Source organism: Cavia porcellus, unplaced genomic scaffold, assembly GCF_034190915.1.
Source record: "Cavia porcellus strain 051 isolate PalLab524CR breed Dunkin Hartley unplaced genomic scaffold, mCavPor4.1 scaffold_3, whole genome shotgun sequence".
NCBI classification, from domain to species: domain Eukaryota; kingdom Metazoa; phylum Chordata; class Mammalia; order Rodentia; family Caviidae; genus Cavia; species Cavia porcellus.
Genome location: NW_026947486.1, coordinates 20,446,180 through 20,472,925, shown reverse-complemented (window position 1 = coordinate 20,472,925; position 26,746 = coordinate 20,446,180). Strand labels below are relative to the sequence as shown.

The 26,746-nt window shown below is 50.6% G+C and overlaps 3 protein-coding genes across 5 annotated transcripts; 1 reads left to right on the top strand and 2 right to left on the bottom strand.

The window, feature by feature from the left end:
• The first annotated feature begins 1,589 nt into the window (after positions 1–1,589).
• On the top strand, positions 1,590–13,334 carry Prickle3 (prickle planar cell polarity protein 3). Of its 3 annotated transcripts, none has more exons than XM_063245835.1 (9): positions 1,597–1,750; positions 3,195–3,280; positions 4,125–4,308; positions 8,110–8,223; positions 9,091–9,228; positions 10,012–10,215; positions 10,308–10,494; positions 11,195–11,494; positions 12,224–13,334. In XM_063245835.1, the coding sequence occupies exons 1-9, from the start codon at positions 1,709–1,711 to the stop codon at positions 12,820–12,822; spliced, it is 1,854 nt and encodes a 617-aa protein (XP_063101905.1). In that variant the 5' UTR covers positions 1,597–1,708; the 3' UTR covers positions 12,823–13,334. The 3 variants fall into 3 exon arrangements, with proteins under 3 accessions (XP_063101906.1, XP_063101905.1, XP_063101907.1); XM_063245837.1 differs by having other exon boundaries at positions 1,736–1,750; positions 4,129–4,308; XM_063245836.1 differs by lacking the exons at positions 3,195–3,280; positions 4,125–4,308 and having other exon boundaries at positions 1,590–1,750.
• Plp2 (proteolipid protein 2) lies at positions 13,033–22,480 on the bottom strand. The gene is made up of 6 exons (XM_013144346.3): positions 22,421–22,480; positions 16,346–16,551; positions 14,419–14,571; positions 14,228–14,323; positions 13,637–13,727; positions 13,033–13,441 (listed from the first exon to the last, which is right to left on the bottom strand). The coding sequence occupies exons 2-6, from the start codon at positions 16,439–16,441 to the stop codon at positions 13,419–13,421; spliced, it is 459 nt and encodes a 152-aa protein (XP_012999800.1). The 5' UTR covers positions 16,442–16,551; positions 22,421–22,480; the 3' UTR covers positions 13,033–13,418.
• Positions 17,509–22,647, bottom strand: Magix (MAGI family member, X-linked). The gene is given in 9 exon segments (XM_063246657.1): positions 17,509–19,908; positions 19,910–19,952; positions 19,954–20,167; positions 21,065–21,197; positions 21,274–21,303; positions 21,305–21,486; positions 21,563–21,636; positions 21,638–21,670; positions 22,421–22,647. Coding segments are annotated over 9 exon segments (999 nt in total). The 3' UTR covers positions 17,509–19,845.
• Positions 22,648–26,746: the final 4,099 nt, after the last annotated feature.

The window sequence follows — 26,746 nt, the reverse complement described above, 5'->3', positions numbered from 1 at the left end:
CCAGATAACCAGTCTTTCTAGGGTTTAGTTCTCACTCTGCTCCCTTAGCCAAGATCCTTCCCAGTCCCTGTTGAGCCCTCTCCTCCAAGCTGCTGACTAGGGATGTGACCAGCACTTTAAGAGAGAATTTAATTTTTTTTCAACTTAGAACTGTACAAGTTACACTTTTTTATTGTTGAAGTAAGCAGTTCCTCCAGACTTCATCCTGCTGAGCACATAAGCAACATTTCCTCCCCTCAGCCTAAAATAAGTGACAGAATATACCAGGCTGAAGTCCAGGTTCCTTCCACAAGCAAGAGGAATGAGCCAAAGGTGGCTGAAAGTAATAGTGTGGAGTTCTCCGTTGTTTGTACTCCTCTCCGACGCTTGCTATAAAAGACTCTTGTCCACCTGTACATGGGAAGATGGTGATTTGAAGCAAATGGGCCTACCAAGTCCAAAGAGCTAAGTTTGAATAAATTTTTCTTTTTACCAAAATACACGGCTTGTTTGATCATTGGCAAGCAAAGGAAACTAAGCATTTGAACCTGAGTGGCCGGTAACAGGGAGATTCCATAGGGAGACCTCGCCCTACCCCTCATCTTCAAAACCTGCTGTCTTGCCTTTTCCTAGCCTGCATGCTGGCTGCAAACCGCAAGACCGGCTGGGTGGGAGGCAGGAGGCGGGGCGTCTGCCTGATTGCTTCGTCAATTTATTCATTGCTTTCCCCTCTCCGGGACTCCTCCCTGACTAGAGGGGCGAGTTGAGACAGGGATGTGTGTAATAGTGTTGGAGGAGCTCCCCGGCGCCCACGATGAAAGGCCCGGCTGACCGATGAAAGGCCAGGCTGACCGCCGCCGCCTCTTGCCTAATTAAAGACCCCGGCCAGGCGCCAGAGTTCTGAGTTCCGACTACCCGCCAGGTCCCCTCCCAGCCCCAAGGCACAGCTGCAGCTGGAGATCACAAAGGCAGGACTCGCAGCTCAGGATCCGAGCTCAAGGAGAAGGAAAAATGGGTGCGGGGAAGAGAAGGCAAACTTCAAGATTCCAGTCTTGGCACTTAGAGGGAACAACATCTAAACTTGTAAGGATGGGAGGAAGCGAAGAAGAGGGCCTTGGAACCCGGCCAGAGACTTTAACCTCCTCCACAGAAGTCTGAAATAATCCTGGCTCAGAAGGGACTAGGGAAGGCTTAGCAGTCTGATGGGAATCATGGAACACCACCTGAAACTGCCAATGAAGTTGCGTGATATTCTTGCAACATTCATCCGAGGAAAAGATTGTGAGGACCTCACCAGTCGGGAGGGACCAGAGGTGGCCCTAACCCTTGCCCCAAATAAGCATCCAAAAGTAAATCAAAAAAGCGTCAAAACACCCCGTCCAGTCAGTTCACCACCTCCAAGTCCTTGCACCAACACACCCACACACACCTCCTCCACCGCAGCCTACAAGCCCTAGCGGCTAAGGGGCACGTTGCACTCCGGAGGTCCTGCCTCTGGACCCCTCCAGCTCCTGCTGGGCGAAGAGAACGGCCGCTCCAGGCTGCTGGCAGCTCACCTTCAGGCAGAGGTGGCATGCGGAGAGCAAAGGCCCAGGGGCGGGCCCAGCAGGACGCGCTCCTCCCACGCCGGTGTCAGGTTTACGGAACACAGCACCCAGACCAGACGCGCGGTGGCCTGGCGGATTCCATTCGCCTGACCCGGCCTGGCTTGACCCTGTCTGGACGAACCATGTTCGCGCGTGGATCCCGCAGACGCCGCTCCGGGCGTGTGGTGAGCGCGACTCAGGGCAGCGGTGGGGATCAGGGGTAAACTGAGAAGGTCCTAGCGAGGGGGCGCAGGGATAGTGAGGAGGAGCGTCGCAGGCCGGGGAATCCCCATCCCAGCTTTTCCTCGACCTGGACGCTGGAGTTTCTGGAGGTGTAAAATTACAGGAATGTGTAGATATGGTGGCCCCAGCTCCCTAATCACCTCCTGAAACAATTTGTTTGTTTGTTTGAGACAGTCTCTATGTAGTTCTGGCAGGCCTTGAACTCACTATATAACCCCAGTCTGGCCTTGAACTCATTATGTAACCCCAGGCTGCTCTTGAACTTGCCCACGATCCTCTGGCTCACCCTCCCTGAATGCTGGAATCACAGCTGTGTGCCACCACCATGCCTTTATGAGCACCCTTGTGACCTGGTGGGCTCCCCTTTCCTGTGAATCATGGGAGGGAATTCGGAGGGCCAAAAGACTAGTCTCTGGGTGTTGAAATGAGCAGAGACCTCCTGAGTTTCTCAGGTAAGGAACCCCCATGTCTTGAAATATAATGTGAATGGTGGAGTCCTACACTCCTAGGGTACCCAAATGCCTATGGTCAAAGGAGTTCCAGGTTTCCATCTGAGTCTTGAGAGCCTGAGAGCTTCCCCACCACCACCACCAGGGATTGAACTCACGACCTCACGCAGGCAGGTGCTTATGCCGCTGAGCTAAATCCCAGGTCCCAGTCTGAGAGCTTTTGACTCCCTAGAAGAGAGTCTTTTTCTTTGAAGGGAGCCTTTGACCTGCAAATGTGGGGCCTGGGTTTTGGTAGTCCAGAAAATTGAAGTCCTAGGATATGAAGGGTAAATGCCAAGGTCTTGCTTGGTGTGGAGGTTTTTGAATGGAGCAGCAGCCTTCCAAGATCCTTGGGGAGGATCGGTTCTTTAGGTAAGAGAGAATGATACTAGGGTTTGGGGGAGGGATTCTTAGCCTTCTGTAGGGAAGAGTGGGGTTCTTGTGGTGATCCCAAGGAAGGATGGGGTCCCAGACTCCTACCCAGGGCAACAGAGTACGCTGACTTCCTGAGTGGAGATGAGGCCTGAGAGGGGATGCCTAGATTAGGGACTCATCTCTGGTGGAATACTCTGATTCTGGAGGTGTTTGAGCACGGAAGAATTGAAGGCTGGCAAGAGATGTTTGAGGCTGAGGTGGGCAGCAGCCCAGGCAGAGCAATGGGGAGGGGCGTACAAAACGGGGGTAGGTAGCCTCAGATGCCCCGTCGCCGGCTCGTTTGTGCCCCTCCCCCCGCACTCCAGGCGTGTTCCAGCGTGCCAGGCGTTGCCTTGGTGGGACAGGCCCCAGCGTGCGGTCGTGGGCTTGGCAGGTCGTGGGCTTGGCAGTTGGAGGAGCGAACGCTGACTTCTCCCTTCCCCTGCGACTTGCCTGGCCCTGCATCCGTCCTCACCCATGACAGCCTCCAGAAGGGGACGACCCAGACCGGGGCCAACCTTGCAACTCCTGCAAAGAGCAGTGCCCGGGCTTCCTCTTGCACGGGTGGAGGTAAGACACACCCAACCCGTCCCCTTTGTCAGAGCCCCGCCCTCGAGGAAACGCCTGAGCTCAGGCTACGCCCCTAGGCCAGAGCTGGAGCTCCCAGGACAGACCTCGGTAGGGGAAAAGGAGGCTCAAACTCAGCTGAGGAACCCCGCCCCTGACAAGTTGCCTAGAGTTACATTTGCAGGAGAGCCCCAAAAAGTCCTCCCCAGGCTGGAGTCCCATCCTTAGGGAGATCCTCCTTCCCTGGCCCTCACAACATCTATGTGCTCCTCCCCTCAGCCTCCTTCTTAGGCTCAGAACTCTTGTCTCAGGCCCAGTGTCCTATAACCACTGGATCCCTGCACCCAGAAGCTCATAAAAGGCCTCAGAGAGACCCAACAGTCCCACAGGATCACCACCCCCCAACACACAAGCAAATTCAGAGCTTCATCAGTTTCCCTGAAAAGCTAGCAACCTTTCCTTGAGGGGGAGCTTCTCAACTCCATGCTCAGTCCCCAAGTCTCACCTCTCAGGCCCAATGCCCAGAGTGTGACCCAAGCTCAAAGCTGGAAGGTTAGGGGTTGTCCTTGAGACCCCACAGCCCCGCCCCTTCATAGTCTCCAGCCCAGGCTCCTAGGCCACATCCCCCAGTTCCCTCAGCGGATTTTACAGCTCTGCTGTCAGCTAGAAGCTGAGCCCCTCACTGCCAGGGCTCTAATCTCCATGGCCTGCCCAGAGACCCTAGGCCCAGGCGCAGAGCCCTGTAATTTGCATGTCCTGCCTTTCAACCGGATTTGGTCTGCTGAGGAAGCAGGGTGGGTCCAGATAAGCAATTCCTTAGTAATTGACCTACTGTCTTGCCCCAAAGAAAGATCTGCCAACACTGCAAATGCCCGAGGGAGGAACATGCAGTGCACACAGTGCCTGTGGATTTGGAACGCATCATGTGTCGCCTAATCTCGGACTTCCAGCGCCACTCCATCTCTGACGATGACTCGGGTTGTGCTTCAGAAGAATATGCCTGGGTGCCCCCTGGCCTTAAACCCGAGCAGGTGACCAAAGGCCAGCCACCCACTATCATTCTCCAGTGGGCACACACGCAGACACACACACACACATACAAAACATTTCCAGTGTCCTAACCCCTCTTAGTAGAGGGATAGTCACCCCACCACACCTCACAAAGAACTCTGAGTGATCACTAGACCTGTTCACCCACCCCAGTCCTATCCTACAAGACCACTGATTTATTCATTCAGCAAATAGTTACTGAACATTTTCTGCATGCCAAACACTGTTTTAGGCACTGAGGACACTGCGGTAAATAAAAGAAAGTAAGCCATATTCCCACAGGGAGGTTGATTCCTTTTTTTTTCTCAAGAGATCTTGCTATGTAGTTCAGGGTGGCCTTGAACTCACTATAGCACCCAGGATGGCCTCAGACTCCTATCAATCCTGCTGCCTCAGCCTCCTGAGTGCTGGGATTAAGGCATGTGCCACCATGCCTGGCAAGAGGTTGATTCCTGAAAGAGTAACAGACAATAAACAAACCTGTGACTATGCATATATTTATCTTTTGATATCCTTGGGGAATTGTTCCCAGGACCCTCTACAGATAACCAAATCCAGCCGGCCATGATGGCAAACACCTGTAGTCCCACCACTCTGAAAGCTGAGGCAAGGAAGATTGCCATGAGTTCAAGGCCAGCATGGGCTTGAACAGCCTTAACTATGTAGTGAGACCCTGTCTCAAAAAAAACAAACCTGGTGGTGGTGCATACCTATAACCCCAGCACTTGGGATTTTGAGGCAGGAGGATTGCTGTGAGTTCAAGGCTAGTCTGGACTACATAGTGAGATCCTGTCTCAAAAAACAAACATACAAACAAACAAACAAACAAAAACCAGTCCTGGTGCTGGGGGTTTAGCTCAACGGCATAAGTACCTGCTTGGCAAACTCAAGGTCCGTGAGTTCAATCCCAGTACCAAAAAACAAACAAACAAACAAAAAACAGCCAAATCAGTGTATGCTCAAGTCCCTTATATAAAATGGTACAATATTTGCATATAACTCATACACTCAATCCCCTATGTATTTTTTTCTCTTTTTTGTTTTATTTCATTATTTTTGTTTTTTGAGGCAAAGTCTCACTATATAGCTCAGGCTAGGCCTTACACTCTCTATGTAGCCCAGGCTGACTCAAACATGCAATCCTCTTGCCTCAGCCTTATAAGTACTGGAATAATATGTGTGTTACTACATCTCTATTCTATATCCTTTAAATCATCTCTAGATTACTTAAAATACCTAACACAGTAAAACTTTCATGTAAATAGTTACATTGTTAGGGCTAGCAGCATAAGTGCCTGCCTGCCAAGTGTGAGGTCCTGAGTTCAATCCCCTGTACCAAAAAAAGTTACATTATTTATTGAATATTGACAAAAATCTGTACAACTTCACTTCAAATGCAGTATTTTATATTTTTTATTCAAAGTTGGTTGAAACTGCAGTATGGAACTCACAATAAAGAAGGCCAACTCAATGTCAGATGTATAAAGGCTATGGTACAAAAAAGCAGGGAAAAGCTAAGTGTGGTGGCACACACCTGTAATCTCGGCATTCAGGAGGCTGAGGAAGATGGCTCACTTGAGTTCCAGGCCAACTTGAACTGCATAGTGAGACTGCCTCAAAAAATAAATAAATAAAGCCTGGAGTGGTGGCACACTCCTGTAATCCCAGCACTTAGGAGGCTGAGGCAGGCGGATTGTGGCAAGTTTGAGAGCATTCTGGGCTACAAAGTGAGCCTAAGGCCAGCCTGAACCACATAGCGAGACCCCTGTCTCAAAACAGACAATAAATAAATAAAATTTTAAAGCAAGGAAGAAGAGAGGCTTGGTGGTGGTGCACACCTGCAATCCCAGCACTTGGGAGGCTAAAGGCAGAGGGATCACTGTGAGTTCAAGGCCAAAGACCAGCCAGAACTACTAGCAAGACCCTGTCTCAAAAAAATGTCAGGGAAAGGAGGAAGGGAGAAAGACAGAGACCAAGGCTGGAATTGTACACAGAGTGCTCAGGTAAGCTTCTATGGGGATGCCCTGTCTGAACTGCTCTGAAAGACCTGAAGAAGTGGGCCTGGCAGTTATCTAAGGTCAGAATGATCCAGGCAGGTGAGTAGCAATGCCAAGGCCCAGAGGGAGAGGTGTGTTTGTCACAGATATGCGAAGAAAAGTGAGGAGGTCAGTACAACTACAGCAGTGTGACAGGGGGAGCAGTTGGGCATGACGTCTGAGAGGTGGCGGGGCCATGGAGAGGACTTTTGACATATAATAAAGGGGAAGTTACATGAAGGCTGTGAGCAGAGTGGGGAAGGGATTTGTCCTGTGATTTAAGAAAAGGATCTCTGGCTGCTGTATCAGACAGTAGGAATGAGCAAGAACAGTGAAAAGGAGGCTATGGCAGTGGTCCAGGTGACTGGTGATAGTGCTGTGGAACTAGTGAGTCCCATTGCAGAGTGCAGAGATTGTGATGCTGAGGATGGATTGTGCTAAGCAAGTGCTCTGAGCCACGGAGCCACACCCCCAGCCCCAATTCTGGATATAATTTGAAAGCAGAGCCCAGATTGGCTTGTGAAGGTAAGAGAAAGAGAGGACTGAAAGATGACCCTGATAGAGTTGGGTGGGTTCACTAGTACAACAAAGGCCATGGCAAGAGCAAGTTAAGATAGTAAGAGTATTAAGCCTGGTTCTGGCCACTGGAGTTTGAGGTGTCCCTTAGATATCTAAGTAACCTCTCAAAGGGAAAGTCCCAGTGCTGGAGGTATGCATTTTTAACTCCTTACCTGATAGCTATAAACAGCCATGAGGCTAGATGCAATTCCTAAGGTGAAGCTGGACATGGGAGAGGACCAAGAACTGGGCTCTTGAACTTTCAGTGCTCCTGCCCCAGCCACTCTGAGTGCTGGGATTACAGGTATGCACCACCAAGCCTTCCCACATTCAGGACAGAGAAGGGATAGCAAACAAGATACGGAAACCAGACCTGGAGGCATCCTGGGGACCAGGGGAAGAAACTTCCCAGGAAGAGAGAGTGCTCTGCTGGCCCAGAGCTACAGTGATCAAGTTCAATGAAGAATGAGACCTAACAATGATTTTTACAATATTAATGACCCCAGGGGCCTTAACAGTTTTGGGGTGGGAGGAGCGTGGCTGGAGCGGGGTAGGGAGAAAAGAAGAGGATGAAGAGTGCAGCACACTTGAGTGCTTACAGCTCTTTGGAGTTTGGCAGTAAAGGAAAGGAGAAAAGTGGAGCAGGGCTGGGGGGGCAAGACATAAGGAAAGCCAGGCCAGGCACAGCCGCACAAGCCTGTAATCCCAGCTACTCAAGAGGCCCAGGTAGGAGGGTCATGAGTGCGTTAAAGGCCAGCCTGGGAAGTTTAGTGAGACTCTGTCTCAAAAAATAAAAAGGGCTGGAGATAAACCAGGCATGGTGACACATAGCTGTAATTCCAGCACTCAGGGAGGCTGAAGCAGACGCACTGCAAGTTTAAGCACAGCCTGGGGAATTTAGCAACTTAGTAAGACTTTTTCAAAATAAGAAATTTAAAAAGGGCTGGGGATGTAGCTCAGTGTGAAGACCCTGGGTACAACCCTCAGTACCAAGGGGGAAAAAAGGACAAAAAGAAGGGACTCACACATGGAGGGAAGGCTCAACATGTTTGGGAGCTTTAAGAATGAAGGAAAAGGAGTCAAAAGTTTCCTTCTGAGGACTTTTAATTCTCTCAGAGAAGCTATGTCACTGCATCCCTGCTCACCCCTAATCTCAGTTGTTTTCTCCCACCCATCATGTCCTCCCAGGTATACCAGTTTTTCAGCTGCCTTCCAGAGGACAAGGTCCCTTATGTCAACAGTCCTGGAGAGAAATATAGGATCAAGCAACTGCTGCACCAGCTGCCTCCACATGACAGTGAGGTGAGGAGAGAAAACAAGGGCCAGAAGGAGACTGAGACCAGAGGATCACAAGTTCAAATCTCACCTTGGCAATTTAGAAAAATACCCCCCCCACCCTGCCAAAAAACCAGACTGCCACAAATGGTAGATCACTCAGGTAATCCCAGCAATTTGGAAGCTGAGGTAGGAGGAGCACATTGAGTTCAAGGGCAGCCTGGGCTACACAGTGAGTTCAAGGCCAGCCTAAACTACACAGTGAGGGTTGGGGATTTAGCTCAGTGGTATAAGCACCGGTCTGGCAAGCGTGAGGTCATGAGTTCTATCCCCGGTACACCCCCCCCCCAAAAGCAACTAAACTACACAGTGGACCTTTATTTACTTTTCACCAAAAAATATTTTTTGCTGTAAAGTAAATAGAAGCTAGGTTAGTGGTTCATGCCTGGAATCCTAGCACTCTAGCAAGCTATGCCAGGGGCATCAAAAGTGTGAAGCCAGCCTGTCTTAAAATCATAAAAGACCATAAAAGACCCTGTCTTAAAGCAAGACCCTGTCTTAAAATCATAAAAGAGTTAGGGATACATCTCAGTGGGAAGGCCCTGGGTTCAATACTCAGTACCACAAAAGGAGGACTGGAAGGCATTCCAGGTACAATCACAAATGCAAGGCAGCTAGAGATATTAGCAGGTCAGAGGAACAAAAGTAAGCTGAACCAAGGTGAGAGATCTGGACAGCCAGGAGACCAGCAGGTGACATCCCTTGACAAAACCACAGCTGTGCATTAGCAAAAGGTGAGGGGCAGGTATTTCATGCAGGAGACCACACCTCTACAGAGGCTAGAAGTAAACCTTGGGAGTGGATGAAGTCTGGAAGACCCTTTACTCCCCCTAGGCCCAGTACTGCACAGCATTGGAAGAGGAGGAGAAGAAAGAGCTCAGAGCCTTCAGCCAGCAGCGGAAGCGGGAGAATCTGGGGCGTGGCACCGTACGCATCTTCCCAGTGACCATCACTGGGGCCATCTGTGAGGAAGTGAGTGTGGAGGGCCTCTGTGAGTGAAGGCCTAGAAGCCTGGGGAGCCCAGGCCTGGCACTCAAATCCCAGACTCCCTCTGGTGGACTGGATGTGTATTTAGCGCCCCCTAGTGGACAAGACCTGTTCCTGGATCTTAACGTAGTTTGTCTCAAAGAGGACTGGAATATCTTGTGTGGTTTCCTCCCCTTCATACAGTGGACTCCTGGCATGGGCTCTTTGGTCATTTTGTGGTCAGGACTTGTCCTTAAGAACTGACCCACCAACTGGAGGTGGGCTTAGTGGTAAATCGCCTTCTTAGCATGTACAAGGCCCTGGGTTCCGTCTGCACATCAGAAAACAAAAGTAATTTTCAGCAGCGGCCTGTCTTTCGAGTTGAGCAGTTGGTGGAATTTATCCCCAAGTCCCTCCCTAATGGGTAGGTTCTGTTCTTAGAACACACTGTTTGGAAGGTCTGTGGCTGAGGTCCTGCTGGATGGTGCTGTGTCTATTGCTCCCCAGCAGGGCCAGCCTGCTTCAATGTCTGCCTTAGTCCCCTATGGAGATGGCTTACTTTTAAGCCATCCACGATGGGTTGGACTTGTCTGTGGTTTCCCCCATGAGTACAGTCTGTGTACAATCACCCCCCCCCCTTAGGTGGGAGCTGTCTCAAAGTTACCCGGTAGATGGGGGCAATCCCAAAAGTTCACCATGGGGAAGACTCGCATGTGAAATACCTGGCTGATCCATCAGTCAATCTGATCATGTTGGTGATGGTGACAGTGTCTCTCTGTCATTTGGCAGTGTGGAAAGCAGATCGGAGGTGGGGACATCGCAGTGTTTGCAAGCCGTGCAGGCCTGGGCACCTGTTGGCACCCACAGTGCTTTGTGTGTACCACCTGCCGGGAACTGCTTGTTGACCTCATCTACTTCTACCATGCTGGCAAGGTGTACTGTGGGCGGCACCATGCTGAGCGCCTGCGCCCACGCTGCCAGGCCTGCGATGAGGTTTGTGCCTTCCTGCCCAGGGGTGGGAGTGGAGGGTAGGCATGGCCAGGATTTGGCCCTTCTGACAGCCATCGGTGGTCTGCACCCTCCAGATCATCTTCTCCCCTGAGTGCACAGAGGCTGAGGGCCGGCACTGGCACATGGGTCACTTCTGCTGCTTCGAGTGCGAAGCTTCACTAGGAGGGCAGCGATATGTCATGCGTCAGAGCCGCCCCCACTGCTGCGCCTGCTACGAGGCCCGCCATGCCGAGTACTGTGATGGCTGTGGGGAGCACATTGGTGGGTGAACACTGTGGGACTAGATGGAGGTATGCATGGCTAGCTGAGCTACAACCACACCCCACAGGAGCCCACCTGGCCTCCACTACACTCTGCCTTCGAAGTGCAGTCCCTGCACCAGAGGCCCATGTGCCCGTCAATGCAAGTCGCACTCCCAGCTGTGATGTTCTTTGTAAATCCCAGTCACATATTAGGCTACCACTACACACCTTTACCCTTCAGCCAAGCATGCTATAAGCCTTGCCTCTACTGCCTTGACCTATGTGCTATTCTCTATCAGCTTAGGTTAGGTACAACCCATACCTAAACTCTGCCCCTACCATCTAAGCCTCCCTTCAAGTGCAGCCTTTCATTCACCTACCTGAAGCTGCCACCCCTTAATGGCTAAGCCTGGCCTACATCTTACAGTCCAATGCTTACCTCCACTCCTGGAGGGGACATCCTGGGAAAGAAAGGGAGGAGGGAGAGGGAAACATTTACCAGCCAAACTCCAGAAGAAGGGATGGGGAATCATAGGGTAAAGACCAAACCTTAAGTTTCCTGCTTTCTCCAGAGAAGAGCCGCATTTCAGAAGGGAGAAGCAAATTTGGGTGCCCTGCCTCACTTTCCTCACTTCTGCATAAGAAAGGCCCCATTTAGGAGGAGTGCAGAGTCTGCCTGGTGGTTTTGTCTCAGTTTACCCCCACGTTGGTCCCCGCAGGTCTGGACCAGGGCCAGATGGCTTACGAGGGCCAGCACTGGCACGCCTCAGATCACTGCTTCTGCTGCAGTCGCTGTGGTCGAGCCCTGCTCGGCCGGCCCTTCCTGCCCCTCCGCGGCCTAATCTTCTGCTCTCGAGCTTGCAGCCTTGGGTCTGAGCCCACCGCCCCAAGGCCAGGCCGACGAAGCTGGAGCTCAGGCACTGTCACGGCCCCACTCGCAGCCTCCACAGCCTCTTTCACTGCTGTGGAGGGGAGGTCCGAGACAGCCACCAAAGGCACCAGCACAGAGGCAACGTCAGGTGAGACTCATGCCCAGCCAGCAGCCTGCCCTCCTGCGCACAGACCCCTCACTCATTGCAGCTGGCCCCATCTCCTTCCCCACTGCATTCCAGGCCTATTCTCCAGCCTAAACTACATCCACCCTGGAAATCCTGGTCCTCTGGCTCCCTTCCACACAGGGCCCTACCCTTATCTCAACTAACCCCTGCCAGAGCCCTTTCTGCTTCCATTCAAAAGTCATCCTCCACCCTCTGCACCCAGGCCTGGCCTGTTTTGTTGCAAACCAAATCTGCTCCAGCACTCCCCACGCCCCTTCCACCTAAACCATTTTCCCATTCCCAAGCCACGCCCCACGTACCAACCCTGCCCCAGTACTTTTACCTTCTTATCCTCTCCCTAATCAGTATTCTGCACCAGACCTCAAAAACTCCCAGCTCCAGCCTGGCGAGTTTGGGGGTTTATGCCTGTAATTCCAGCACTCTGGGAGGCTAAAGCAGGAGGATCCCTGCAAGTTTGAGGACAACCTGGGCTACATAGTGAGTTCAAGGTTAGCCTGGACTACACAGCAAGATCCTGTCTCACAAAAAAAGACAAGAGAAAGAATAAAACCTCTGCATCTCCTTGCCCATTTCTGACACCTGCTACCAGGATCCTCGTCCTAGTGGGGGAAAGCAGGCCTTTCTTCAGGTCTCATGAAAGGGAAACCAGGGGAACAGATACAGGGAGTCAATTGGTCTCTTCTCTCCCAGCTATAGGCCCGGAGGAGCCCTCCCGATTTCTGAGAGGGGCCCCCCACCGCCACTCCATGCCAGAACTTGGGCTCCGAAGTGCTCCAGAGCCAACCCTGGAGTCTCCTGGACAACCGGACCTGTGCCAGGAAGATAATGTCTTTGGTCGCCACAGCACCCCACGAGTCAGCTTCAGAGACCCACTGGTGTCCGAGGGAGGTCCACGGCGGACCCTGAGTGCACCCCCTGCCTGGCGCCGCAGGCCACGAAGTCCCCCACCCAGAGCCCCCAGCCGGCGCAGGCGGCATCACAGACATCATCACCACCACCACCACCATCATCACAGCCACTCCAGCAGACGGGGCCGCCATCGATGTGACTTGGCATCAGAGTCAGACTCAGGCTCTTGCTCCAGTTCACTCTCCAGTTCCAGCTCTGAGTCCTCCGAGGATGATGGCTTCTTCCTAGGAGAACGGATCCCAATGCCCCCACACCTGTGCAAGCCCGCAGCTGCTCAGGATGCTGCAACCGAGACCAACTCCACAGCCCTGCAGCTCCCTGGGGACTCTCAGCTACGGATGCCTCGACAGGCCCGAGATAAGAATTGCATAGTGGCTTGAAAGCTGACAGCCCCACACAGGGCTCCATTTTCCACACAATACCACCACAAACTAAGTCATAAAGCCCTTTCCTTCCTCCCATTTTCCTGTTTGTATCGCTGAAGTAATGTTTAAAACAGGCCTGGCTTCTTTGCCTCCTGGCCCCAGCTGGCCCCCCCAAACACTTCCTCCTGATGCTTGAGATCTATCTATATTTGGTCAAAGGATTAATTTATTCATTATATAGATTTTAGCAACTGTTTATTATTTATTTTCCACTCCAGAGAACCACCTTCCACACTGAGAAGGTCATTTCCCATGGATCACCCTATAGAGCGCGTGCTCTGAAATTAGAGGCAGTCCTCTCTTTGTGGCTTAGGCAGGAGTGTGGGTCCACAAAAGACCGATGTCTCCTGTCAGATGCTGAAGAAAGGGAGACCTAACCACAAGCTTAAAGGCAACCACAACTGGGAGGGCTGCTTGGCAAGCTGGAAGACCAAATTCTCCCAATAAAGGCACTTTTACCTCAATAAGGGACTAGGAGTGTTGTGGGAATGGGGAGGAGTTTTCTCAATGGAGGAGTTATTTGCAGGTTGCAGAGAAAAATGAGAGTTCACCTACACTGGGCCATCTGTAGGATCTGCAGGAGAAAAAGAAAGAAAGCATTGACTGAATCTATATGCCCATTTTACAGACAGGAATGCTGAGGCTTATGGTATTTATTGGTACAAAATCCTTAAGTACCTTAAGGGACAGAGTTGGAATTCATATCTTTCCTTGGGATATCCCTGTCCTTTTGTACTCTGCTGTCTCGACAACACACATACACACTTACCAGTGGGGGCTGCTGTATGTCTTTGCTGTCGAAGAGGGAAGGTGAAGTAGGCATCATAGCCAAAGAGCAGTGCAGCAAATAGGCCCAGTACCTGGGGGGGGTGCAGATGGGAGTGTGGGGAGGGAGTAGATTAGGTGGTTGATCTACTCTGCCTCTGACCTATGTAGCTACCAATTCTAATGACTGGCCTATGTGGCACAGTGACTCCAGCCCCAGCCTGCAAAGCCAGAAAGCCACAAGGAGAGGCCATGAGGCTGGATTCTGCCCCACCTTATCCCCCAGTACCTCTCAATACAGGACAGTCACACAGTGGCCCCACATGGAGAGGACATACCACACTACAGTTGTGACAATTTTTTTGTGACAAATATAGCAGATACCATTCTAGTGTGTTCTCAAAGGGCCCTGTGTCTGACAAGAGACAGCCCTTATAGCAAATGATCGTGGGAGATAAACGATGGCGAAAGCCAGAACTCCCAAGAGGCCCTCAGAGTAAGTGTGGCCACTTTCTGCCAGAAGGAGAAACAGAAATGCCCCTGGGTCCTCCAACCCTTCTCCCCTGTAGTTTGGAGCTGTCACCACAACGTTTACCCCTGCAATAATTTTGGTGTTGTTTCCTCCCTCAATGAGGACAAAAATGGAGGTGATCAGGTAGAGGATCGCTGCTATGAGGGTTCGGAAGAAATCCTGTGAGGCATGGAGAAAAGAGTGAGTGAGGTTCCAGAGCTCTCCAAACAATCCCCACTGCCCAGGCCCCTGCCCATTGCCGGTTCCCTTCTCACACTCCAGGGCCAGTTGATGAATGGCATCTTGTTATGCAGGTCACACATGTAGATGACAAAGAAGACAGCAGCAAGGATCATCTCAATCACTGACAGGGAGGAGTACGCTGCTGTTGAGGCGCTAAAGCAAATCAGAATCACCAGGCACAGTAGCTGAAAGGGTGACAATGGGAAGGGAACTTCCATCAGCTCCCAGGACTGAGGGGACTGCTTTATATTATTTATTTAATTGGGGGGGGGGGTTCTGGGGATAGAAACCAGGCCTTAGGCATGCAAGGCAAGAGCTCTACCACCAAGCCACATCCTTAGCTTGAGGGGATTAGGTTTTTTAAAAAAATTTTATATTTTTCGGTACTGGCAATCAAACTCAGGGCCTTGTGCTTGCCAGGCAGGTGCTTGTGCAGATGAGCTGTATCTCAGGCCCCTGGGGTTGGTTTAAATTAAGGGAAGGGATTTTGAAACCCATATGGCTACCAGAAAAAAAAAATAAAAACCACTTCTCATCACTGGGGGTGTAGCACAGTGGTAGAGTACTTGCCTACATGTGCAAGAGCCTGGATTTGATGTCCACCATCAGGAGAAAAATGAGTATCAGGGCTGGAGAAATGACATACAATAATTGCTAAACACAGTACTTTTGTGTGCTACTGGGCTCTAAGCATTGTTGTAATAATTTTACAAGTACTGATTCACTTAGTCATCACAATAAAGTAATGAGCTAGTATCTGTATTTCACAGGTAAAAAAAATTAAGAGAGGCTAAACGTAAACTGGGCGTGGTGGCACATCTCTGTAATCCCAGCACTTGGAAGGTTGAGGCAGGAATACCACCACAATTTAAGGTCAGCCTGGGGTACATAAGCAAGTTTAAACTCAGTCTGCACCACATTGTGAGAGCCCGTCTCAATCCTCCACCCCGAAAAAAGAAAGGTTGAATAGCCGGGCGTGGTGATGAAGGCCTGTAAACTCAGCGCTCTGGAGGCTGAGGAGAAGGACTCCTGTAAATTTGAATCTTGCCTGGGCTACAAAGTGAGTTGAAGACCAGCTTGACTACAAAGGGAGACCTTGTCTCAAAAAAAAAAAAAAAAAAGGAAGCAAGAAAGAAAAAAAGAAAAGTTACTGGCCCAGGGTCACCCAGCAAATAAGGAGCAGAGCTGGGGGCCTGTTTTCCTTTTCCCTTGTCAGATTGGAGTGGCCAGACTCTGCTAGGTGTTTGGTGAGCGCCAATGGCCCAATTTTGAAGCCTTGAGCAGGCGGGATGTGTGGTTCCCTCAAGCAACCCCTTTGGGGAAGCAATGACAGTCACACTGGAGGTGCAGGATTCAGTTAAAGGCACCGCATCCCCTTTACAAGGAACTCAAAGGTGGCGCCCACTTTTTTTTTTTCAACCTCGATGTGGAAAGCAGAATTGGCGCCCACTTTTTAGGGACGCGGAGAACCGAGGTTCCCCAGCCGCCGGAAGAGTTAAGGACCTTCAGCATGGTGCCAAAAGGGCAAGGAAGAACTGACGAAAGGTGGGGCGCCCTATCCTGCCAGACTAGAGCACCGAGCCCCACCCCAACAGGCGCCGCCTCTGGGCGCACTGCCAGCCCGCCCGACAGTGCCCAGGACGCGCCACGCCCTGCCACGGGAGGCCCCCCACTTTCCAGCCCCCAGGACTCCCACCCCGCGCCCGCTGAGGAGTCCTACGGGCTTCCCCACCAAGCGCCCCACTGGAGTTACGAGGCCCCGCCTCAGCTCTCAACCTTGTCCCCAAACCCCACCATCTGCCCCTGAGCTCGCAGTTTCCACCTCCACCGAAATCCCACGCACCAGAGCTCCGCAGCCCGGCCCTCGGCCCACGTGCCTGCCTCCCAGCTGACAGTCCCGTAACGTGCGTCCCTACCGCCCGACCGCCGCTGCCCACCCGCTGGCCCCGCAGCGCTCACAATCTCAGCAAACAGGAGTATTCCCTTTCGGGTGCGCCAGTAGCTGGTGCAGGCGGCCCAACAGCCAGGAGCTGACAAGCGCTCAGAATCCGCCATGGCGTGAGCCGGGGTTCCAGGACTCGCAAAGGCTCTGCTTGCAAACTCGCGGGTTCGAGCACGCTGCACACCCAGCCGTCTAGCCCGCTGTCTGGCCGAGAAGGGGGCCCCTGAGGCAAAGGAGGGAGTGAATCACCACACCGACCAGAAGCGGGCGGGGCCGGAGGGGGCCGGGCCAGGTGGCTGCCGCCCCGGAAGCCCCCTCGCCCCGCCTGCCTAGGACAGTAGGAGCCTGTTGCACAGCCCCTGGGGGGACCTCTTCTGCAAAGTGCTGGGCAGCTCCAGGCCCCAGAAATGGGGCTAGAAAGACAGATCACTGTTTTCAAACTCCAAAGTACTGCCGCCCCAAATTAGAACCGCGGGAGTCTGGCTTTGGGAGTGTGACTCAGTTTCCTTAGCTGGAAAAGGGCTGAGACCATTTTTAAACCCGAAAAGCTTAGGGACCAGGCATGTTTCCAAGATTTGGAATAGTTTAGAAAGTCTTCCTGGTGCATTTATGGTATATTACTTAACATTCTCATTGATGTCTGGGGTGTTAAAATTATTTCGTCAAGGAAAAGTGTGAACATTCACAGTGAGATGGATTAAGTATTTAAATTGTTCCCGTTAGGTCAGATCGGTATCAGACTTAAGAGAAAGGGGATGGTTTCCAGAGCACTTTGGATTTTGGAGTTGTGGATAGAAGATAGTGGGTGTGGGGAGACTTAGAGGCAGGACAGTTACAAGTGTGAGGCCATCCTGGGCATTTTAGTGAGGATGTCTAGGTGATAGAGTGCTTGCTTAGCATGTACAAGGCCCTGGGTTCAATATCCCACACTAGGAGTTAGGTTGGGGGGGTAGTAGAATGTGAATAAACCTCTTAGTGACAAAAATGAGACCACGATGGTGCAAAGGCTGAACGAGAACAGGACCTGGTGAGCATCCAGCTGATCGGTAAATACCGTTAGCAGCCAGGCAGCCCAGGGTTTGATCCTGCCTTTTGCAATTCCAGGTAAGTCCTGGCTGTAAATGCTGGGCCTCAGTTTGCTGGTTCTGGCAAGCAGTCCACCCATGGCTGAGAAACAGGGGAGGGAATACAAGTTTATTGCTGGTAGTTCAGCAAGATATGGGAATGGTTCTTGGTATATAAGGCTGGATGACAAAATTGTTGACATTTGCAGATGAATACATTCTCCAGACTAAACTCTGATTTCATTTTCATCGCATGAGGGAGAGAATCATAGTTGCAAGTCCAGGAGGGTTCAATCCCAAGGCCTGTCTGCTTCCCCCCACCCAAACACAGGGTTCCTCAAAACTAAGGAACAGATTCACATATTCAGTCCAGATTGTGAAAGAGTGACTAAACAATGGAAAGAATGAACCCCGCTTTGCTCTTCAATGCTGTAAGGAATGCCTGCATTTCTGGACTAACTTGGCCACCTCAGGGCCTTTATACTTGCTGTTATCACTGCTGTACCTTTCCCTAGTTATCATTCATCTGGCTTCAGGTCATTCAAGCTGCAGCCCTATATCAAAGAGACCAGCAACCCACCACCTTCTTGCCCAACATAACCTCCTTTTGCTATCTTCATAAACTCATTTTCTCTGAAATGTTTTACTTATTCATTTTGTCTTTCATGTAGGACATCTACCTATCCTCACTACATCAGCTGCACAAGGACAGAAATATGTATCTCATTCCCCAAGCATCACTATAGTACTTATTCCAATCCAAGGTATACAACTGAGGTTCAATTAAAAACTTATCAGTAATCCCAGAACATGGGAGGCTGGAGCAGGAGGATCACTGTGAGTTCAAGGCCAGCCTGAACTGCATAGTGACACAGTCTCAAAGAAGAAAAATCAGGCTTTAATTAAATCTTGCTTTCAAGATTTAATTAAATCTAGCTTGCTACCTGAAGCTATTTGCACACTCTGGGCCTCGGTTTCTTCCTCTTGTGAAATGGACACATCAGGGCTGTTGAGTAGATATGTAACTAGATAAAAATACTGCAGTAAGACACTTTCAGGGGTAAGACTAAATGGACGCTGGGTTCCTAGTTTTAGTTGCCTGGGTGTGACTGTGTTTATGAGAATGGGGCTCTATTACCCCTTCCTGACATCTGTCGAGCCACACCTCCACCGACCTCTGAGTCAAGGGGAGCTGGACACCTGAACATGCTCTCACAATGTCTACAGCTAAACTTTCCAGTGTTCATCTCTTCAGCATGCATACCCCAGCTTCCAGCTTTACAGTGCCACTCCAGACTCACACTCCTTTAATTTCTTTCTCCCCTACCAGTCTGTTTCCCATAGGGGCAAAAGTTGTCAGTTCCCTTCTGACTACAGCTTCCCTCCTTGGGGGGCGGGGATGGGATCAAGTGTCCAGGATGTGGTGACAGCAGAGGTGACCAAGCATTTCTGACCTTGGCCAGCAGGGCTACCCAGGTTGGAGTCCCGCTGGCCATAGCCTCCCTGCCCGTGGATCTGGGTTCCCAGGGTGGGGGAAACTGCGCGTCTCTCCCAGGATCAGGAACAGCCAGAGTAGGGCGTGTACACACCAGCCGGGCTGAAGTTCCTTACCATCTAAGGAAAAGGGGCGTTACCCAAAGGTTTTAACAGGCTTTTTTTTTAGCCTGGCCCTCCCAGGTTGCTGACTCACACCTTCCCAGCTCAGTCCCAAGGGGGCTTCTGAGCCCCAGCCTGTGTTTTGAGGGTGGCAGCCTACATGCCAGCAAAAACTGTCCTTTCAGGCCAGAAGTGGGAGACCACAGACTCCTGGCAAAGGAAACCTCCAGACGCTTCTAGACTTGCTATGCCCTGTCAGCTGAGGGTCTGAAGTGATTCCAGCAAGGACAGTGGGGACACTGGTGCTTTGTACCACTACAGGCCCAACTTGCATTCCCAGCCACACACAATAATGTGCGACACCCCCCTCAACACTTCCAAATGAGTGAAATGAATGAGTGGAGAAGGAGCTAGAATTGGCAAGGAAAAAAGAAATGTGGAGCAAGTACGTGGGGCTGAGGACAGGCAGAATTGAAGAAACCATGTGGCAACACTAAAGAAACAACAGGCAGCTGGCTCATCAGTGGTTCCAAGAGGGCCTTTGAAAGCCGGATCAATCCACCCCCTCCTTTCTAGGGTGGATGGGGAAGCCCCACCCCGCCTGAAGCACCAGGCGAGTTCTGACAGGATAGGTTTGTTTAAGTTTGTTTTATTACTTTTTCCGCCTGGAGCCAGAAGCTCTGGGGAGGGGGGAGGTCTTGGAGGGAGGGGGGTGTGACTGCTCCGAGGGAGCTGGGATCCAACTAAGAGGAAACAGTTGTCGAGATAGTGGGACCCTAGCAAGTAAGCACTGAGCAGTCTGAGGTATACTTAGTACCTTCGCCTAGCAAGTAAGCACTGAGCAGTCTGAGGTATACTTAGTACCTTCGCCTTCTGGCGGCCCCCGGGACCCCCAGTGCCTACTAGAGCCTCTCAGACAGAGCTCGGCACCAACCAGGGCCCTGGAGAACCTGCTGTCTGGTTGCCTGAGTTCTGGAGGAGGAGGCGAGGGGCCATCTGCCACTGCCTCTACACTAGGCTCCAGGCTGACCCGGGTCTTAGGTGTCCTGTTGGATTGAGAGTGGTGTACTGGGGAAAGGTTGACACTTGAGACCTCCTCTCTGGAGCTCCAGTATCTGAGCTGCGATCTGGGGACAGCAGCACAACTATTTAGAGTGGGTGCTGGTATAGGGGACTGAAATCAGGGCTCTTGAGTGAGTAGCAGGGAGAGTCCAAGGATTGTGGGAGACCTCGTCCCTTGAAGAAACCTCTCCTACAAAGCCTGGAGTTACCTACCCTTCAGTGATCCTCACACCTTTCCCCATTCCCCTCCCTCCTCTATAACTGAGCCTCTCTTGGGGCTGGGGATACAACCCAACAGCACAAGTGCATGCCTAGCAAGAGTGAGGTCATGAGTTTGATCCCTGGTACCAAAAAAAAAAAAAAGCACCTCTCAAAAATTATACCCAGGTGTAGTGACTCACACCTGTAATACCAGCATCTGGGAGGCTAAAGAAGAATTGAGGATTGTTGCAAGTTTGAGACCAGCCTGGGCTACAAAGTGAGCCCAAGGCCAGCCTGAACTGCATAACAAGACCCTGTCACAAAAAGACGAAAAGAAATTACCCCACAATTACAAGAGATCAACCCTGGGACCTTTATTTTGGGAATATGAACCTATCTATGACCTCTGACTGTTCCCTTCCTTAACTCTCAACCCTTTCACTTGTAGACTCTTTGTCTCTCAGAACTTACCCACTAGATCTCTCTCTGTCTCTCGGCTGAGACCCATTCTGCCTGCCTCTCCAAGGACCAAGATCCTTCTGAACACTGACTTGTACCCCAGACACTTCCCTCCTCACTTCTCCTCATACCTCAAAAACTTTCCTTCTGAAATTCCCATCCTGAGAAAGGGTCCTTTCTGCCTGCCTCCACTTTTGAGATAGCACATAACCCAAATCGCAACTCTTTCCCACTGAGACCATCAAACCCTTTCCACTCAGTCTCCCAGCCTCTGCTATGACCTCCCTTCCCCTCACAGATCCCTGACCCTGTCCCTGGAAAGGGTAGCACCCTGTTTCTGGGATCCTTCCAGACCTTCAGCCTTGTCAGGAGGCCACCTGGGCCCACGGCACAGCCTGGGGCCTCGAGCACAAATCCGCTGCAAGACCTGGGCATGGGTAAGGCCCTGTGTTGACTCTCCATTGATGTGGAGCATGAGGTTGCCAACCTGCAATACAGAGGGCAGTGGTATAGGAAGCACATATGAAGAGCACCCGATTATGAATGGATAACTTAGAACTAACCTGAAAATGACCACAGCGCTGTGTGGGACCCACCCTTCAGCAGCCCAAGCACTGTCAGTGAAGCATCACCTGCTCCATCACGGGTGTCCCCCCATAGGGTAAGGTCAAAGCCTGTAGGGCCACGGAGCAGCTCCACAGAGAACCAACCAGAGGTCTAATGTGACTTCCAAGCACAGCTTGCCTTATCTGGAGTCACTGGAGGTGGTGCAGTACCCTATACCCAGTCTCTAACCTGCAGTGCTGGAGTAAGATCACTATTTGTATTGCCAGCTCCAAGACAGATCCTATCAAGTCGAACAGAGTTGTACCTGGGACTGGTGTTCCACGACAATGGCATAAGGCAAGCCACTGTCTGTGACTTCTGTCTCCAGAGTCCAGCGCACTAATGGCTAGCGAGCTGTCAGGGGATGCATCAAGAGAAACTACCTAGGACCAGAATTCTCAGTTAACATTCTGGTTGCCACCTGTTTTTTGTTTTTGTTTGGTTTTTGGTTTTTGGTGTTAGGGATTGAACTCACCACCTCGCGATTGGCAAACAGGCACTTATGCCGCTGAGCTAAATCCCTGGCCCCTGGTTGCACCTCTCTAAACACAAATTTTATTTCTTCCTTTCTGGATTAGTACAAGTATTCTGTGTGTTTGGGACACATAATAAATGGCATCAAATTTCTGCATACCCTTTACAATTCACACAGACTCGTGAACAATTTAACAATCTAGGGAGCACATCCTTTTCCCATAATCTTAAAGGTTCAGGCCCCGAAAACCCTCGAGGCCCTCCCTGGAGGCTGCTACTCTTCCGCTCTCCAACTACCAGCTACAATCCGCGGTCTGGCCCGAACCTCTACGGAATTAGCCCGTCGACCTCAGTCCACGCCTCACGCCCTACGCCCCGCCCAACGGCGTCCAGAGCCTCCACCCCTCGCCTGGCTCCCAGGCCATCCCCTCTGCTGAATACCCCGGCACGCTCCGGGGCTCCTCCCTCTCAGAAAAGACCCAGGGCCTCCCGCTGACCAGAATCCCCGTCCAGTCCCACACCCTCAACGAATCTTCTAGCGCTGGATTGCTGCAAAACCCTAAGGAAGGGTACTAGGAAACCCCAGGCCCGGACCCCTCCAGACGCCCTCCGAGCCCCGCCCCATCGCACCTGGAACAACTATAGCCTGGCCACCTCTGAACACAGCTCCGCCCTGCCAGCCCGCCGCGCCGCGCCGCGCCCCGCCCCGCCGCGCCCCTCCCCGCCGCGCCCCTCCCCAGGAAGGCTCCGCCCCCGGACGCACCCCGTTTGGGGCGCAGGCGCAGTGTGGCGCCCGCCTTGCGTACCCACGCAGGCATGTCGGCTGCAGCTCGGGCCACCAGGGGGCGCGCGTCCATCCGTGACAGGAACCGCCTGGCGCTGGGGCTATAACCCCCCAGCCCCTCCTAAATTGCTTTTAGGAGACATAATTCAGGCCTGTCCTTAACATTACTCTGGCAAGGTAGTGAGGGAGTTCATCTAAGCTAGGAGAGTGTCTAGTGTGCCTCGGATACTCATCAAATCTTGGTCAAATGTTGGATTGATTGTTTTGCTCTCTTGGGGCAACTGTCCATAGGGGACATCTGCTTGTCATTAATCAGAAATGCTTTTTAAAAAACAAAGTTTATCAGGGATATAGCTTAGTGTCACTGCACCTGCCTGGAAAGTGCAAGGTCCTACTTGATTCCCAGTACCCAAAAGGAGAAAGAAGAAGGAAACAATCTTTTGAAGCTTAGGGAAGTTGAGTCCAGGTCAGTTGTAAAAGGGACTGTCTGACAGGAGTCAATTGAAGGCAGAAGCAGGCATTCTTTTTTTTTTTTTTTCTTTTTGAGACAGTATCTCACTATGCAGTTCAGGCTGGCCTTGAGCTCACTTTGTAGTTCAGGTTGATCTCAAACTTCCAACAATCCTCCTGCCTCAGCCTCCTGAGTGCTGGGATTATAGGAGTGCACCACCACACCCAGTAGAAGGCATTCTTTAGGTCCAGGCCAGTGTACCAGCAGGCTATGGGTGGCAGAAGACTGGGGCAATGAATGTGGAGGACAATTGCATGGGCATTGACAGCTGGGTGATCTTGAGCTGGCTTTACAGGAAATAGAGGTTTATTTTAGCAGTTTGACAATCTATTATTTTTTTCTCAGGGGACCATGATGGCAAGCAGGAGGGGACAGAGAAATAGGTTGTCTTGGAGAAAAGGTGCTGCTGGCTTAGTCAAGGATCTTCAACTGCTATGTGGCTTGATGCCTGTTTGTGCCTCTTGTGACATCTGACAGCAATGGTGGTCATAGTGAGATGGCATGGTTGATGGCTAGGCTTGGAGGCAAGTCTTTGTCTCATATCTTTGGGAGGAGAGTTTTTAGAATTTCAAGATTGCACTTGTCTGTCTCAGGCTGATGCAGGCATCATCTTTCTCTTAGGGAACAGTCAAAATTGAAAGTACAGGGTTGAATGAGAGGGAGGTTGACTGGCTTGCTGCAAAGGAGACAGTGTCTTCTAACTCGAAGGGGAGTTGCTTCTCAGAAACGAAATGGGGACTGGCTTATACAGTAATTCATGTTTGGTGAGATGTCTCCCAGGCTGCAATTTTGTGCTTGGCAGAAAGGGTGAGAGGCAAGAGTCCCAATTGCCCTGATGATGGTAACTGTTTGACATGGGGGACTTTTTAAGGCATAGAGTTCTGCTCCATTGTCTACCAGGAAATCCGCAGGTTTGCCCCAAACTTTTGCAATGACTATGAGATATCCGGGACCTGATACGATAGGGCTTAGTCTGTCCTATCCATCCAGGCCTGACAGGGCAAGGAGAGATTCAGGTTGAGGTGGGCCTAGATAATCAGGTTTCTTTGTGTCTCACAGAGGGGGTATTTATTTTATTTTAGTCCCATAGTTTTCATATCAGGCTTCTGGGTAAATAGTAGGAGCTTTTGAGCTATTTATGGGCTTTGTTCCCCCTTTTTGATGTCTTTGAGAAGCACTTGACTGATATTAGGTGTCTAGGTGAGGCAACCTTTGAGAAAGGCCATGGCAACTCATTCATCCGGGCTGACAGTCCAATTTTTCCTTATTCAAAATGTGGAACTCAGAAAGAATTTCTGAAAGTCATCTCGGGTGGGTGTTAGATGATGCCATCTGACCAGGATATGTGTAACCTCAAAGCAGAAGGTTCAGGAGGAGGGCCTCTGTGGCTGAATGTAGGCAGTGGCTATCTGGAACTGGTTCAATTGGTTGGAAATAGATGAGTCAGGATCAGGGAGTGAAACTATAGGTGTTGGCAGCAACTATGGTGGCTGACGAGGGTGCCAAGGTGGAATTCTCAGAAAGACTGGGCCTCTTTTTCCTTTGAGTCACAGGGAGTGGTTTGGTTTCATTTTTAACTATAGAAGCCCTTTTTTTTCTACAGTCAGGGACTGTGGGTTTTGCAGGTTTGCATTTGGGGTTTGGGTATTCAGGTGCATAGGGATGATTAGCAGGATGCTTACAGACTGAAGAAGGTGAGCTTGAGGTCCTGTGGCTCTTTGGAAAGGAAACTCTTGTAGGCTGGGACAATGTCGAAGGACTGGGGAAAGTGGGCCATTAGGAGAAGCTTCCAGGTGTGTTGGTATAGAGCTGGTCCACTGGATGGCATGGGAAAGCACTTCAAGTCTGGGAGATACTAAGGCCTGGAGGGTGGTAAAGGAATGATGGCTGTAATTCATCCAAGGATGAATTACAGGGGCAAGGGCCTAGGATGCCAGATAGAACTTCACTGAGCAAGCTGGGCTGCCATTCTGGGATAGGGACAAAGATGGGCTAAAGGGCACTGCTTGTGTTGTGGAGGCTGCTGGCAGAGGAGGGGGTTCATTTGCCATGCAAACAGCATGGCAGGACCTCAGTCACTGCATCATCTGAAGCTTCAATGTACCCCCTTAGGAAACTGGGGTGATGAGGTATGTATGGTAAGATCGCCAGTGGAATTAGGAATAAAACCTCCAAATGGCCTTATTGTGCCCGACTGAGCTGTTTGGCAGCAATATTGGTGCTTATGTTTAATCAGCATTGATTATAATCACATTGAGAAGAGCCAAACTCCCTAAATCCTTGTGAGTTTTTGTTGGTTTTGTCTCTTTTTGAGATAGTGTCTTGAGTTCAAGGGTAGCCTTGAACTCACTATATAGTCCAGGCTGGCCTTGAACTTGCACAGATACTCCTGCCTCAGCCTCCCATATGCTGAGATTATAGGTGTGCAAGAGCATACCTGGTTTGTTTTACATAAATAGAATCATGAAACATGTACTCTTTTATGAGGACCTGGCCTTTTTTTTTTAACCTTTGCACAAGAAAACTCTGAAGACCTGGCTTCTTTTACTGATCATAATTATTTTGATGAAAATTTTTTGTGGCACTGGGGATCAAATTCAGAGCTTTAAACATGTTAAGTGTGTACTGTACCACTGAGCTATATATTCCTCTAACCCATAGCACCATCACTGAGATTCATCCAAACTGTTCATTCCTTTTTACTGATGAGATGTATTCCACTGCATGAATATACATGCTTGTTGATCCATTCACTTACTGATGGACTTTTAGGTTGTTCAAAATTCTGAGGTATTAGCAAACATTCTGGGGCTGAGTGTGGTGGTGCACACATGTAATCCCAGCAGTCAGGAGCCTGAGGCAGGAGTGAGCTCAAGGCCAGCCTGAACTGCATATCCAGACCCTGTCTCAAAAAGACAAAACAAAACAAGACAAACAAAAAAACCCACACCACAACCATCAAAAGCATTTTGGACTGAATTGTGTGTCCCCCTCCTCTGATAAATTCATATGCTAAAGCTCTAATGCCGAATGTACCTGCATCAGATATAGGGCTTTTAGAAGGTAACTAAGTAGTTAAAAGAGATCCTTTGGGAGGGACACTAATCAGACAAGGAGAGTAGCCTTATGGAGAGAGGGTTTTGTCTCTCTGACAGTCACTCTCTTTCTACTCTCTAGACTCAGTGTAAGAACCCAGAGCTCAGCCATTTCCAAGCCAAGAATCTTTAACAGGAGCCAAATAGGATGGGACCTTGATCTTGGATTTTCCAGTTTACAAAACGGTGGGAAATAAATTTCTGAACTGGGAGTGGTGGTGCAGGTCTATAATTCTAGAGCTTGGGAGACTGAGGCAGGAGGATCACTGTGAGTTCAAGGCCAGCCTGCACTACAAAGTGAGACCTTGTCTCACCCCACCACAACGAGAGAAATTTCTGCTGTTACAGCCACCCAATCTGTAATATTTTGTAATGGAAGTCTAAGATAAATATGACAAGAAATAAAGGTGCCACAGAGTTTTATACAGATCTTACTGTAGATGCATGCTGGGTAGTCAGAATGGTGGATCTTTTGTGTATCTTTAAATTTTTAAGATACTGCCAAGCCGTTTTCTAAAGTTGTTATGCCATCTGACATTTCCACCAGCAGTATAGTCTCTGTATCT

Coding starts and splice junctions, on each gene's coding strand:
- Prickle3 (XM_063245835.1), top strand. CDS start 1,709: ATGTTCGCGCGTGGATCCCGCAGACGCCGCTCCGGGCGTGTG. Junction 10,216..10,307: donor GCTGCCAGGCCTGCGATGAG/GTTTGTGCCTTC, acceptor TGCACCCTCCAG/ATCATCTTCTCCCCTGAGTG. Junction 11,495..12,223: donor CAGCACAGAGGCAACGTCAG/GTGAGACTCATG, acceptor CTTCTCTCCCAG/CTATAGGCCCGGAGGAGCCC.
- Plp2 (XM_013144346.3), bottom strand. CDS start 16,441: ATGGCGGATTCTGAGCGCTTGTCAGCTCCTGGCTGTTGGGCCGCCTGC. Junction 14,324..14,418: donor TCATCAACTGGCCCTGGAGT/GTGAGAAGGGAA, acceptor CATGCCTCACAG/GATTTCTTCCGAACCCTCAT. Junction 13,442..13,636: donor ACATACAGCAGCCCCCACTG/GTAAGTGTGTAT, acceptor TTTCTCCTGCAG/ATCCTACAGATGGCCCAGTG.